Here is a 15,979-nt window from a genome sequence, read left to right as displayed (position 1 = left end):
ATCCAACAGCGTTCTCTGTCCTTGTGAGCTTGCAAGTGTGGTCTCCCACAAGAATGGACTTCACAAGAACGCAAGTCCGGAGTTTGTGCTCTTGGTATTGAGAAACACCTCTTGAGTGGCCCAGCCAGAGCCCGAACTTGAACATCTCTGGAGAGACCTGAAAATAGCTGTGCAGCAAGGCTCCCCATTCAACCTGACAGAGCCTGAGAGGATCTGCAGAGAAGAATGAGAGAAATCGCCCAAATACAGGTGTGCCAAGCTTGTAGCGTCATACCCAAGAAGACTTGAGGCTGTAATCGCTGCCAAAGGTGCCTCAACAAAGTACTGAGAAAGGGTCTGAATTTGCAAAAAAAAATTTTAAAACCTGTTTTCGCTTTGTCATTATGGGGTATTGTGTGTAGACTGATGAGAATAAAAATGAGTTTAATCCATTTTATAATAAGGCTGTAAGGTAACAAAATGTGGAAAAAGTGAAGGGGTCTGAATACTTTCCAAAGGCACTGTAAATTCACAAGACTTGTAAGCGAGGATAACTGTTGTTACGATGCAATTCAGAGCAAAGTTCATATTATAATGGAAATTCTGTTGAAAAGTTTAACACTATGGCTTTAATGTTAACTTAACTAGAAACATTCTCTACATTAACGGTTATGTTAGCTTGCCTTGCCCGATTCATGGCCGCGAGACTGCTAGATGGCATTCCTGACTGCGTCATGACTCATGGTGACCATTCAATGCATTCTTTTCTTTACTTCTGGCACATTTCAACCACAGGTTTTGCAACCAGCCCATATTAATTCCAATCTAGTTTAATAAAGCACATTTTACAAAGGATTTGCCACAACATATTGGAATGGCAGGTATGCCATCCTGCCAACTTCCGGCTTGGTGGGGCGGCATGCCCCATACAGCATTGAGAGTTTGGCACTTTTCAGGGTTCCCGACCCTAAACTCATTACACTGGCTTGCTGGCTAACTAAACATTTAAACTATTGGTTTTGCACACGTAAAAACTTTGCGGGAAACTCATTTATATTTATGAAATCCAAATTAAATGAACCCACACTTTGGACAGTTCCATTTTCCGAATTTTAACATCAGCTACCTTGCTAACAACACTACAGACCAAGTGTATAAGGTTAGTACAGATACGAACGCCTCCGAAAATAAGCTCCTAAATCTGGGTTGCAAATTGGTCCGGGAGATAACGCTATACCGGTTGTATAGAAACTGGCGCCAGATAATGACTTCTTCATGCCAGGTATATTGATTTTCTTTATGCCAATGTATGGTATGAAAATACGTTAAAAATAGCATATTCCTCCTGATACGTTTATACTTGATTGTCAGGTTCATTTTACAAAATGTACAAGTTCTTGTATATTTGCAACTTAAAATAAATACTGATTGTAAAATAAATACTGCACATAAATCCCCCCCCCCTTTTTAGAAACAGACATTTATACAAAGAAACATGCAATCATTCACATTACAGAAAGGCCGGGTGGACAATTACATAAATACAGATTTTTTTTTTTAAAACGACATAGAGACCTATTAAATCAAACTTGAGTCTTACAAACCTATTCACACATATTTGCCCCATACTGTATGCTTGTATGTACATGGCCAAATTGCTTGAAACAATTTAGGAAACATTGGGTAGCATCGCTTTGGAATATAGGTTTAATTTATGAGGTAAGACAGTCAACATTGTTTCATGTACCTTGGCATAATTTGGATTTCAATACTTTTATTGAGAAGCCTAGATTTCGCCAGTTTGAATTAATGACTTATACAGTGCTTTGTAAGTGTGAGTAACTTGGCATTTTTGTAAACTGAAAATATGTATCTCATCAGATATTTCAGTTTACCCAGGCCTAAATGGCCATAGAACAAGCCGCAACAGTGGCAAGGGAAAACTCCCAGGAATAAATTCAGGAAAAAACCATAGAAAGAACCAGACTCAGGGATGCAAATTCCATGTTCATACTGTACTTTCTTGTCAGAGTTAAAGCTTGTCAGAATTATCAACAGTAACTAAGGAGAGCGGGACTTGGGCGGGGCTTGACAAGTCAATTTAGCCACAAGACACGGTTTACCTAATCTCACAGAAGCAGGAAAAACTTTTTGATGCGTGGAAACATAAAAACTGGGTGAAAATCGGCTCCCTTTTAAGAAAAATCTGTGTATTTTCTGGCAAAAATCAATAAACACTGAAAACAATGAGCCTTATGTATGGTGTATTATTCAACGTGTCATGTTCTTCTGGTAAAGAATTTCCTCGTTAACCCCCTTCCCACCAACATGAACCTAGTTCTGGTTCTGGGCTGGTGCTAGTGCCGGTTCGCAGTTGGTTCAACTTGCGAACCTTCTAAGAACCGGTTTGTTTTTCTACGGGCTAGAGAGCCACATCATTACGTCACTGTATATGTCTCCGCTTTCCCAGCAACATCATTACCTATTAAAAGGTATGTCCTGTAAATATATAGAAAATAAACTGTCTAAAAGTAAAAAATCAACTTCATACATACATATTTATTTATATTATTACAGCCTTATTTACTATATAAACTTTAGACAAGCAACATGCTTGGAATTCTCATCGCGACCCATTAAATCCAATGGCACAGATGTTGCTTCATAATTTCAAACTGCTTTCCTAACGGCTATTTTGCGTCCTGCAACTTGGGTTACAACAGTGAATATGTATGGATTCCTAGACGTGCTGATAGCGACCACCCTTTCTCATATTAACCTCAAATACGCAAGACAGGACACTTAAACAGTATGCTAGCAAATTTATGTTAAGTTCCATTCATTTATAGGGGGTGGTCGATACACGTCCCCTTAGTAACAAAAAGCTAGTGCTGGACCACCCCCTGACTTATTTGCCGGCACAGAAAAAAAGAAAAAATAACCACTGGAGGATAACAAGGACATTTTTTCCTACATAACTAGGTACAGGTTGTTACCGATATTTTGCTTATTTCATATATAGTTGCAAATCAGTTGATGTTTTCCTGGCTGTCGAACAAAGGTGGTCGATAATAGGTGCTCTCACTCTACCTGGCGATCACAAAGTTTTAGTTTTGGTTGGTCACGATAATCCTGCCCCCAGCCCCTGACGTAAGCGGTTCTTAGTTCTAAACCAGCCTAGTGTTGGTGCCACTCCGGAACCAGTTTTTCTGGCCGAGACCCAGTTCTTCTGCTGTCGAACGCGAAGAACTGGTATGAGATTAGGCACCGGCTCTGAACCGGCCCTCGAAATGCCTTGGTGGAAAAGGGGTAGTTGAGGACAATAAACAAAGCATCTATCCCAGGTCCAAATTAACACCCGCCAAGGCAGGAAAATATTAACTCTGCTGGGTAAATCACACAGGCCAACCAACCCCTCTGGCGTGTAAAAATATTAACCCATGTTTTGATTTTTAGATAAAATCAACCCAATTTCAGCATGTGAAAAACAGAGACTTAATCGCTGGGCCCGCTAAAGACACTGTAGCTTATTAATTTTGTGCACACAAATTGCAGGCTTTTGTTTGCAGCCTCTAATTTTGTTACCAACTAACATGTGCCAGCTAAAAATTCAGATTTAGGAATCGCATTTCAGTGTTGAAACATTTTCCAGGCATCAAACCACCACAGAAAAAGAGACCGTCAGTGAACGATGATAATGTGGAAAGAAAAACATTGACATAATTCCGTCTAATGTTACCAGTGATAGGTTTGAAAAATTAAGTTGCTTTGTGTCTTAACTTCATTCTGAATACATATTCCCACATTCACACTATGTAACTGCTGCTTCCCATTGTTAGAGACAAATGGCCACAAATATAGTTCAATCACTGTTTGTAAGGATATACAATAGCCACAGATAAAAGGGCAAACCATATGGGTGTCCCTGGGAAGTCTGGTGCAATGAATATTCCTTCCTGGGAACGTTCACACTGGCCAATCACCACACCTCTCAACAGAATACTTAAACTCTCACTTGTGGCAGTCTCATTGTTTGGGATGCGCTACCATTGTAACGTAATTATAATCTAATTTCTGCTGAATAACAAATTCTCATGAAAATATGTTACAGGATGTTTGAAAATATGTTGTTTTCGATGTCCCTTTTGACATACCTGGATATGCATCTCCAGGGGCACAGGCCGCACATTAGGGTGGAAGTTGAAAGTTGCAGTGGTGCTGCAGCCCAACCAGTGAGCAACGTCCTTGGCATTGGAGAGAGAGGAGCTTAGTGCTACTATGCGAATGGGCCGCTCTATCTGTGAAGAGATGTACCTCATCCTTGAGCAGATCACTTCCAGCACAGGCTAGAAGGGAAGAATGAGGGAGGGAGGGAGGACAGAATAAAGGTTTGTACATATTTATATATATATAAAATCAAGGATATCACAACTGATTTAAATGTAACAACATCAGCATACCCCATTCTCGCCCCCTATAAGGTGTGTCTCGTCCACAATGAAGAGGCTAACATTTTGAACATTCTTCCTCTGTTTCCAGCGCCGAGACAGGATGTCCCACTTGTCAGGGGTGCTAACAATAATATCACCCTTTCCCAGTAGCTTCAGGTCAGTGCTGGTCTCTCCCGTCAGCAAGACAACCTTCTTATTCAGAGCATCCTGAAACTTCTCATGCCAGTCCACAAACACCTGAATGGGTGCAGACGACAAAGGGAGGAAAAAATTGGAGAAATTTAAGAGGGAACAGAAAATAATAAGGGATGGCACAGAGAACAAAACAAGGTGGGGTGTGAGCAGAAATAAAGGAAATGACAAAAAAAGATAGTAGTTATTACTTCCCTGACATTTTCATGACATAATGCAAAGTATACCTGTTCAGCCAAAGCCTCCATGGGGGTGATGTAGACACAGCGGCCCTCAGCATTGTGCAGAAGCATCCTAAGAATGGAGAACTCGGCACAGATGGTCTTCCCACTGCCCGTAGGGGCACCGACAAAGACATTGTCATCGCTGTTGTATACAGCGTTGAACACTAGGGGGAGACAAAGTGGAGTTTAAGTTTCTCACAGATGGTTAACACACTGTTGGCAAAGCAGAATAAATCATGTACTTAGTACCTCTGATGGAAAGTTATTCAGTTTGATTAAGGTCATCCCATCAGAATTGTTTGCATATTAACAAATATTGTGATTTAACTGATAAACCGTACCCTTTATCAAAAAATTAAATCACTACAGTATATTTACATATTGGGTAAGTCTTCTACCTGGTAACTTGTTCCCATCTTAGCAACTGCTCTGCGGAAAAATGGTCAGTATAATAATAATTGGCAAAAGACGGACTAATGTGCATTGCTACCAGCGCGAGTCCATAAGCCTTTACGCTTAGAGATACAAAAATAAGAAAAAACACAGGAACTACGGACAAAAGAAAGCAACACTAGAATGGATCACTTTTTCAAGACCTTACGACTAGTGAATAAGCACTGCAGTATTATATTAAATACACCGAATCATGACCCCTCCCCATATGGAGGAATATTTCAGACAAAATTAAATAAATATATACATCATGAAATGTGAGCATAAATAATTTAATACATCATGAAATAAATAAACACATCATGAAATGTGAGCATAAATAATTAAATGTGGCACGAAATGTACGTATGTATTTATTTCATTATTTATTTATTTCAATGACGCTACGTGCGACATGAAATAAGGCTTAAAATTAAAACTGCCACTTTCACCCATCAAAGTTGGGAGGGCGGGCTCCAGTGAGTACACAAAACACAGGAGGCTTAGTGATAGGTTGAGTATTTCTGAGAGACCTGCCTCTAGTGGGTACAGGCTACAGCAATCCAGCAATGAGCAATAGGATTCCCAAGGCAAGCAAAGCGCAGTAGCACACTATGTTGTGGCAGCGGGCGGTCAGGACAAGTAGAAAAAGTTGCACACAATTACTCCGCGACGCAGCTAATTTGATTCAAGAGGCACTGAATTCCTCGCAGGTCTCTGCAGAATCAACTCGAGAATCATCTTTTATAAATGTACCATCTATTCACTCCACTACTCCTGAGGTGCGTTCAAATTCAGCGAATAAGGCGAACGTTTGCAAACTATTTCAAACTTTTTTCCGTTAGCTTTGTGTTTGTTTGCCACGAACGTTCGCCTCTGTTCAAGGTAATTTCAGTGGTCCCGAGCTAGCTTTTTTCAGGCATCATCCTTATGCTAGCTCAGTCTGATGTTCCCGCGCCCTATGTTCCTTCCTTCCTTGCTACTGTTGGTAATTCAAGATATTACCAAAAACAGGTAAAATGACCGTTATCCCAGGAAGAAGCAGATCAGAAGTTTGTCGTAAAAACAGGAAGATTTATTACGCAGCCGGCTACGGGAACAACTCAGCGAGAAAGTTCAAAATAGTACTGGTGGGTGATTAGATTTATACAGTTTAGAGTGGGTACATTTTGCATAATGTCAGAACTGGAGCGCTGCCTCTGATTGGCGATAAGAGGCTGTGCTTCCTTCCGATTGGACCATTCAAATTCAAACCCATCCTATCTATTCAAGCAGGTTCCATTCACATTGAAATTGAAATACAACAGGGGGGCTCGCCCCCTTCCCCCCCCGGGGCCCAGCGGAAACTTCCCAAACGCAGAATACACAAAACTCTGTTTCCCAACACTACATGTCAGAAATTCAAATGTGTTGCTTCTTTTATTCAACAGCACAGGTAGCACGGTTATTGGCACTATAGACATATATATGTCTATGATTAGCACCATATGGGGGGCTCCAACAACACACCTCCAGCGCAGCCATGTTGAATTAGGCATGAACAATCGAATCAAGTCGATGCACCCATCAGAAAACAGTCCTCGCTAAAGCCACCCTCCAAAATTTGATGGGTGACGGTTTTAATTTCAAGCCTTATTTCACGTCGGACGTCGCGTCATTGAAATAAATAAATAAATAAAAAAATAAATATGTACATTTCGTGCCACATTTAATTATTTATGCTCACATTTCATGATGTATTTATTTATAAAAGGTGCTGATCGATTTAAACCGATTTTATGTTTCCACAGCTTTCAATAAAGTGCATCTTCTCATCTTATTACCTTGAGAGTAAGGTTTAAAAACGTATGTACTTGCTACTTGGGGATTCAGGTCTGGTGTTTGGTCGTTTGCCTTTTTTTTTTTTTGCTCTGTTTCTTGCCACTCTGTAAAGCTTCTTTGTGACAGTTCTCTGTAAAAAGCACTATGAGTGTTATATTAGGCTATCTATTTGCTTGAAGAGATATAGAGGTATGAACAGGACTGCTCATTATCGATTTAAGAAAAATGAACATAAATGAATAGCAAAATATCAAGCCAAATAGATGATTTAAAACTCACTGAACACTAAAAGTTTAAGGCATATTACAGGCACATTGCGAAAATGCTAAAATAAGTTAAGTGATTACAGTATATATTTTCATATTGTTTCTATAGTTAGTCCCTCCAGGATTTAGCAGTTTTTTGTGATTTTTGCAAACAAAAATGCTTGATTTTGCAGCGGCTTTTCTCAAAAATTGCAATGCAATTCGCGAAGTTGTGATTTTTTATGGTAAAATTGCGGGAATTGGCAAAAATTGCCTTTTTTTTTTTTACTACTGCCTCATGAAGAAAGAGTCACATGTAATCACTTCCGATGATAATAAGCATACTGCACATCACAGAAATAGCTGGAAATATTTTAGTTCTCACCTTTTTTATTTTCTGAACGTAAAGAACTCCTGGGCTCAAAGTTACAAAAAAATTCCTGAGTCATAAAAGTGACGCAGCTTTACAAAACAGACAGTCTGTGACTGCAATATAGAATACATAGGCTTTATGGGAAATGTGGTCTTATTTCCCATATATCCCATCACTTCCTGTTTTGCCATTTGTTTTGATGATGAGAGGAGAGGTTGAAGAGGACTTGCTACTGGAGTTATTTTAATACAAAGTTTCCAAACTGACTTTTGGAGTAAACCAAGTTGTAGCAGTGATGAACGGTCTTTCCCAGCGGAGCAACAAGTAACGTTACACAGGTCGAGCTACATTATGCTTGCTAATTATGCTGGATAGCAGCGTTGATAACAGAGATTGTCTGTCGATCATATCTCTGTTGTTACTGTATTATTAGAATGTATCTTATATCATTTGGAAGCCTGTTTCATTTCCATTTACAATGATGTCCCATTTGCAAGGATTGTGCATTTGTGGGATGAGCAGCACAGCTGATTATGTGGGTGGGGTCCCAAGTGAAATGTGGAAAATTTCCCTGTCAATGTCAAACAGTGTATTCTCCTGTTGGTATTGACTCTATTGTTTTGAGTTGTTTGGGGGATTGGATGATTGAACTCTCTGTCAGTAACAAGGAACAAACATATTGACAATTTTACGCTTTATTCATTGAACAAACAGTCAGGAACCTCAGTAGTGGGTGGAAGAACCATACGAAGCCACAACAGCCTGGCACCTCCTCTTCATGCTGGTCACAAGCCTGGTCACGCATTGCTGTGGGATGGCAGGATTCATCGCAGGTCAGCCAACGTGGTTGCATTGGTCACTCTAGCACGTACAGCACGCCCGAGCTGATCCCACAAGTGTTCAATTGGGTTGAGGTCTGGGCTGTTGGAAGGCCATTCCATTCAACCACGTTTGACATTGGCAGGGAAACTTGCCACATTTTACTTGGAACCCCACCCACATAATCAGCTGTGCTGCTCATCCCACAAATGCATGATCCTTACAAATTGGACACCATTATAAAAGGAAATGAACAGGCTTTCCAATGATAAGATACAAAGCTAATAATACAGTAAGAACAGAGATATGATCGACCAAACACAAATTGCCAAACTTTTTTGAGGAGTTTATCTACACGTTGGGTGTGATGGCCATTAGGGGCCATGTGGTGGGGTATGTAGCATCGGCACTGTCAATATTTGGAGCTCGCATCAACGGAGCACGGGTCTGTTGAAGTTGGCAATGCTGTTTAGGGGCCGCTATGGGCCATGTAATACATTTGTAGTGTGTAGTTCCATAGTATAAGTATTTATAGGCATGCTAGACTTCTTTTGGCAATGGGATTGGGTTTCTTCATTGAGTGCTTATCCTTATCGTTAGGACACAAGTATCTTGTGTTTTATTATAAATAAAGTAGCCAATCAACTCTGCAACATCTGAACAAAGTGATGCACCAAGCTGTAAAATTGTGAGGAGGACCAACTGAAATGCAGGCTTTTGTAATGTTATTGGAACTTTGGGTGCATGTTATTTATCCCACTGTGGAACTGCTTTACCTATAGTGTTTGTGTTTTTTTTGTTGTTTTAATGATATTATTAAAAATCTTTTCCTCAAATATCTAGGTTTGAATGCATTTATCTGCAAGTTATCTATGGTAGAACAATAGCCTACAACTATAGGTTTAACTTGTTTAACAGATTTTCAGGTTATTTTAGGTGTATAATGTCATAAAGGCTACTACGGAGCAGATTACACAAATTGCACAACTGAGTGCATAAACTGCAAAACCGAGAGTATGGATTTCCATGTTAAATTTTTAATTCTCCCACCTAGGGTGCCCAGGGGAGTTCCGTATGCTACAATATAATCAAATAAAAATTGCTAACTTATCAGAAAATAACAGTTGTTTGCCTTAATACGATTTAAAAAATTAGCCGGTTCCCTCTTCCCTGTAATCACTCTCATCGAAGGGAAACACATCATTGTCTGCGCAGGCTTTTTGGGTGAGAATGACTCACCCCCCCCCCCCCCCCCCCGCAACATAAACCAATATTTAGTGGCATTAGTACAATAAAAGTAATATACTTTAAGCATTTACTCATGTACTGCCACCGCTGCAACCATTGACTAAGTCTTGCTCACAAGGGGAACCTGGTTGTGAAGAATTTGTAACATTTACCTACAATAATGTGACCTACAATAAGGTCACATGAACTCGCATTAAATAATGTAGTTATTAACATGAATTAATGAATACATAAATTGGGCATAAAATCTAGTTAATAGTTAAATACATCAACTAATGTATTAGTTACATGATTATTTATACATCAAAACAAGATAAACTTATAAAGCCGCAAGCGGCGTTGGGAGGGGTCCAAGCACTGGCATTATCGCCGCCCCATATGGAGCAATTTTAAAATGGCTTTGTCCTCATGATCATATACCTTCACCCAAACATATCTACTGAATATCATGATGATTGTATAAAATATTGATGACTTATGGCCAATTTTGTGCTAAGAGACGCTGGCGGATGACTTAGTTGCGTCGCCATGGATGTGTCCTGGCCGCTTCCCGTAAAGGCCTTTACTATGTTGTAACACTTAGATGGCATGTCGTAATAGTTAGATGGCCCGGTGTGTATGTACAGCTGCAGCGGTTCCATGCCGCAACTAAAAAAGGTGTCACACTAGTGTTGTTACGATACCAAAATTGACTTTGATACCAATACCAGGTTTAGTATCACGATAATTGATACTGAAACAATACTGATTCAATACTCGGTACCTAACGATACTGAAATTACCTTAATAGATCAGAAACGTAATGTCCACAAGGGATGACCTCATTTTCGAATTCACGGTTTATTAAAAACCTGGTTTATTAACAACCTTTAAGATGAAGCCTGTTCAACATATCAACAAGCATAGGACTATAGTGTTACAACACTAAACAATAGAAAACTATATTAAATATATTTCAAAAATTAAACAATTGTAAAGTAAATTATCTTTAAACAGGTCTTTCACTTTAAAATATATCTAAAACAGCATATTTCAATAACAATACAGCATCTTCCTATAATAAAATATTTACAAATTAGAACAGCTATTGCTACTGAAGTGAACTGAGTCTAAGCTTGTGCTGTATCAATCACGAAGAATGTTATTTGCCAACCTTAGTTGCTACTGCCATCTAGCGAAGATTCTGACAAATTACACTTTTCATCCTCTCAATCGGTAATGCGGGAGACACATGTCCCTGGCTTTTACATTTGACGCAAAATTACCGAACGTCGGAAAATTCTAATATGGAACCGTTCTTTTTTTTTTTTTTTTTTTTTTTTTTTAAGTACCGAAAAAGTGCTGAAGTTTCGGTATACCGTGCAACATTACGTCAGACACATTCCAATCCATTGCTCAGCTTAGCAGAGAATGCACATTTCAGAGCAGCTCAGAGACAGATAGAATAATAATACACATTTCAAATAATAGATAGGACATTGAGAAAAAACGAAACAAGACGAATATCAACTCTCGACCTGCGTGCTGCTCGCAGAATAGCCTACCGTATTATTTATTTAGACTCTGGCATATAAGAAAATTTTCGGTTACGCTGACCGATAAAACGCTATTCCAAAAGCAAAATCAGACATGTTATACATCGTTAGAAAGTTTATACTCTCACCTACTGAATAAATGAATTGTCAATCAAGCCAAATTGTACTAAAAAGGGCGACAACGCCGTAAGCAACAGGTGTGGTATTACGCGCAGCTATTTTTGAAGGTAGCCGACCCAGCGTCACCTATGCGTGTATATTTCACAAACGGATGTCCCAAGACAATATATGACCGCTCATTCGCAAAAGGGACATCTCTACGCGTAAAACTGAGGGTAAGATTGTATATTTATTCAATGTTTAGTCCCAGATATTGACGGTAGATGACATGGTATAATAAAAAAAAAAGATTTGTCTAGTTTATTTCATTATTCAGTGAGCAGCGTTTTCACTGCTGTATTGGCATATTTTAGGGCTAATGTCGGGTTTATCTTGTTGCTACGGAATATTACATTACAGGCATTTGGCAGACGCTCTTATCCAGAGCGACGTACAACAAAGTGTATAACCATAACAAGGAACAAGTGTGTCAAAAACCCTAGAGAGAAGTACCGTTCCAAGTGCAGGGAACAACTGCGGAGTTCAACTTGGACCCTGTAGGTTAAACTGATTAACACTAACACAAACAAGAACAGCAACAACGCAGTCTATGCAAAAATTCAAGCAATAGTTAAGACGAGTGCATTAAGTCACCTACGAAACAGCAACCTAGTTACCACCCTAAGCTTACAGTCAATTTAGAGATTAAATTGAGAATACGATTTCTCTCAGCATAATGACGGATTTAAAGACTAAACGAACTCACCCGATATTGTCTTCAAATGGATCCATGCCAAAGAAAAGTAATGATTCATCCTCTCAAAGCTTTTACTAACAAACTTGTAGTAGCAAAAAATATCAACTCGCCATCCATGCTAACTGCTTCCTACGCTCAGAGTACCGTATTATTTATTTAGACATTGGCAGAGTACAGTATAAATTGCGTCTTTTGTTTATATTCAATATTAGTAATTGCAGCGAGAAACTGCAGCTGTAGACACAAGATAGTGTGTTATGTTATGGTAGCAACGGAACGAAGCGGACTACATATGTATTACCGTCATTGTTTTATTATACCAGCGTGTTTTCGCGCGTTTGCACAGAAACTCAGAACCTATAAATAAAATGGTTTAGCCATTTCTCAGCATAATGACAGATTGAAAGACTAAACGAACTCACCCGATACTGTGTTCAAATGGGTCCATGCTCAAGAAAAATAATTATTCATCCTCTCAAAAAGCTTTTACTAACAAACTTTTGGTAGCCTAGCATGCACTCTGGGTGGCACTGTCTTCCATTACTTTCCCGACGTTCAGACCCTCCCCTCACTGATAAAAACTAGACCCTACGGTGTCGGATTACTTGCGTCGCCATGGATGTCGCTTGCCGTAAAGAAGTTTACTAGATGTCGTAACACTTAGATTTGGAGCTCCAGCTCTTCCGCACCCCAACTAATAAAAAAGTCCAAATGGCGGGCAAACAATATGGCGGACATAGGTGCTCCCAAAAGCACAGTTGTAGAGCACATTCAGATGCATTGGTCGATGAAGTTTTGTGTTGATCAGACTTATGGTGTAGGAGTTATGGTCTTTTAAAGTATGACCCTTTGTTATAGCGCCACCATCTGGCCGACATAGGTGATTTGTAGTGACCGAGTAGTGGGGGGCCATAGGAACCCACCTACCAAATTTGGTTGGTCTGCAACTTATGGTTGCTGAGCCTCAAACATTTTAGCGGAGAAAAATAATAATAATAATAATAATCCTAACAGATACAATAGGGCTCCACCAGCTTCGCTGCTTGGACCGCTAATTAGGTAACCATTAACCTCTTAGCACAAAGCCCCTAGTGGTCGGCACGCCGGCGTGCCGAGATTACTAAACTCAGACATTCGGTGCTACTGCAAACAAAGTAAGAGTTAAAAACAGAAACGAGTTGTTTTAGTTTCATTAGTAGACGATACACGACAACGATGCCGAATACAGAGTTTCGCAGTTCCACCATTGTCTCTAACATGCACCCCCTCCCTGCAGTCTCATCTAGAAAACACCCCCCACCCTTGACATAATGGACAATACTGTCTATCTTGGAATTCATAAAAATATTCTTTCACCACTAAAAAATCGTATTCCGTCATAGCAACAAGATAAACCCGACAATAGCCCTAAGATATGCCTATGCTGCAGTGAAAACGCTGCTCACTGAATAACGAAATAAACAAGAAAAAGTTTTTAAAAATGATACCATGTCATTCTACAGTCAATATCTGGGACTAAATATTGAATAAATATACCACCTTACCATTGGTTTTACGCATAGAGATGTCCCTTTTGAGTGCCCATACATTGTCTTGGACAATCCGTTTGGGAAATATACGCGCATGTGTGATGCCTGGGTACCTTCTAAAATAGCTGTGCGTAATACCACACCTGTTGTTTACGGCGTCGTCGCCCTTTTTAGTAGTCTGGCTTGATTGACAATTCATTTATTCAGTAGGTGAGAGTATAAGCTTAACGATGTATAACATGTCTAATTCTGCTTTTGGAATAGCGTTTTATAGGTCAGCGTAACAGAAAATATTCTTAGCATCGCATTCAATTACACATTCACACTGTAGTAGCAGTAAAACAAAGACGCTGCTAACAAAAATGTTGTCAACAATTTTTCGTAAATTCTTGGAAAATACTATTATTATTGAGGACTTCTGGACATAGCTAAGCCATATGTTTGCTGATAGACCTAGCTGAAATCGTTTTCTGGAGAAAAACAGAAGCGAATAAAACAGTATCACTGATACTGTCTCTGTCTTCATCAACAGAACATCGATGAGATTTCATCATTGCTATGTAAGTATTACTGCTCAAAATATTTCGGTTATATATGTTATTTTTGCAATTGAGTGTCTTTAAATAGGTTAGTGGTGTTATATAATGTGGATATTTCACACTAATGTAAGCGTTGGATGGTACTGTAATATTTTTTGTGAAGCATGCAACAGTGATGACATGAGAGTTGGAACATTGCCAAAACGTGGTGGACGGTTGAAAATTGTTGTCATGTCGTCCCATCCCCATACAAGAAAACATACGAGAGTACAGAGTATAGAAATACACACAAGAGTTAATTACACATTTAGGTACTGTACCGCATTGTGACAATATTTTTGCATTATTTTTAAAATCTGATAGCAATGTTTCATCTTAAACCTTCATAAGGGGCTCATTTATATGCTTTATAATGGACAAAAAGCATTTTATTTAATTTTGGAGAGATTTTGGATGTTTCTGGACCCCTAGATATTTTAGACCACTGTACTGACTGAAAGCTTGTAATTCCGACTTGAAAATGATGCAACAGTGATTTTCTAGAGTCAAAACAGTTCATTTGTAGTGAAATACGTGAATATGTTGTGATTCACAGCAATGCATAATTTAGACATTTTGGATAGATTTGGAGATGCTGGGTACACTGCTTAGTTTTTGCTTCATACATCTGTAGGGGTTCTACATATCCACCCTTAGATTTTATGAACTTGTAGTCAAGAACTTTTTGATCCAGCACATGTATAGTTTAACCTGCTGTATATATGCAATCTCTCAGTATTTCATTGCAAACTAAAAAAGTCCAAAATTATGAATATAAACTAATCTGCATTAGTATTGTAAATTGTACAAATGTCTTGCTTCATTTAAGCCAATTTTTAAGTCTCTGTGATGTTCACATCTGGAGTTATAAAGCTTTACATAGGGTACCCCCTAAATGGGCAAGGATTGGCAAGATTCGTCATGTGCGCCAAGGGGTTAATAAATACATAACTTTTACTTAAAAAATACTTTTTTATCCCAATGTGAACTGGTGTTAACTAATGTAGTTGTTAACATTAACAAATGATGTATAAATACATAAACAAAGCGGTACAGGTTAACTTTTCAGTAGTTAACAACTACATTAGTAACTGTAACACTAATTCATGTAACCTTATTTTAAAGTGTTCCCAACTAATTTCAGCTGTTCATGTAAAACAAGTCAAGGGTGTTAGTTGTCTAATGAAAGCAAACAAAAAACAACATAATGGCTTTATTTTTTCCAAATACAAATGTTGCATCCAAATCAGAGCTAAGCATTCCTCTAGAGATGGCGAGTTACCCCGAAATGCCCCACAGTGTGACATCAACTACAATTAATCTATAGACATCAATGTAGTATAATGGAAGGCCTCCTTATGAGTAAAAATGATTTTGCTGCCCCCTACTCGCAGGTATTTCCCACTAGCCATCAGAACCTCTGCCATAGAGAACTGGTCAAATGAAACTAAACCACTGTATAATACAAGGAGAGAAGGAATATAAAAATCCGGTTATTAATAAGACAGATAAAAAATGTAAGATTAGGAAGACTAAAAAAGTATGAGGGCACTAAGTAAAAGCAATGCTAAAAAGGTACGTTTTCCAAAAAAAAAAAAAGCATTAAAAATTTCCAGATGCAGAATCCCGTCGACCAGGGGTGTTAAACAGAATCCCAAGGGGGTCACACAGTGTCCATGGGTTTTTGTGTTTTCTTT

The 15,979-nt window shown here is 38.9% G+C and overlaps 1 protein-coding gene across 1 annotated transcript in view; it reads right to left on the bottom strand.

The window, feature by feature from the left end:
• snrnp200 (small nuclear ribonucleoprotein 200 (U5)) overlaps positions 1-15,979 on the bottom strand; it is a 202,507-nt gene that overhangs the window by 76,926 nt on the left and 109,602 nt on the right. Inside the window, exons 31-33 of the mRNA XM_035379748.1 lie at positions 4,850-5,010; positions 4,440-4,667; positions 4,134-4,325 (exon numbers count right to left, since the gene is read on the bottom strand). Of these exons, the coding sequence (XP_035235639.1) occupies positions 4,134-4,325; positions 4,440-4,667; positions 4,850-5,010 (581 nt within the window). The remainder of the gene's footprint in view (positions 1-4,133; positions 4,326-4,439; positions 4,668-4,849; positions 5,011-15,979) is intronic.

The sequence above is a fragment of the Anguilla anguilla genome, chromosome 10, assembly GCF_013347855.1.
Source record: "Anguilla anguilla isolate fAngAng1 chromosome 10, fAngAng1.pri, whole genome shotgun sequence".
NCBI lineage: Eukaryota > Metazoa > Chordata > Actinopteri > Anguilliformes > Anguillidae > Anguilla > Anguilla anguilla.
Note: the sequence above shows the minus strand (reverse complement) of the source record. Positions and strands in the feature narration are given on the sequence as shown.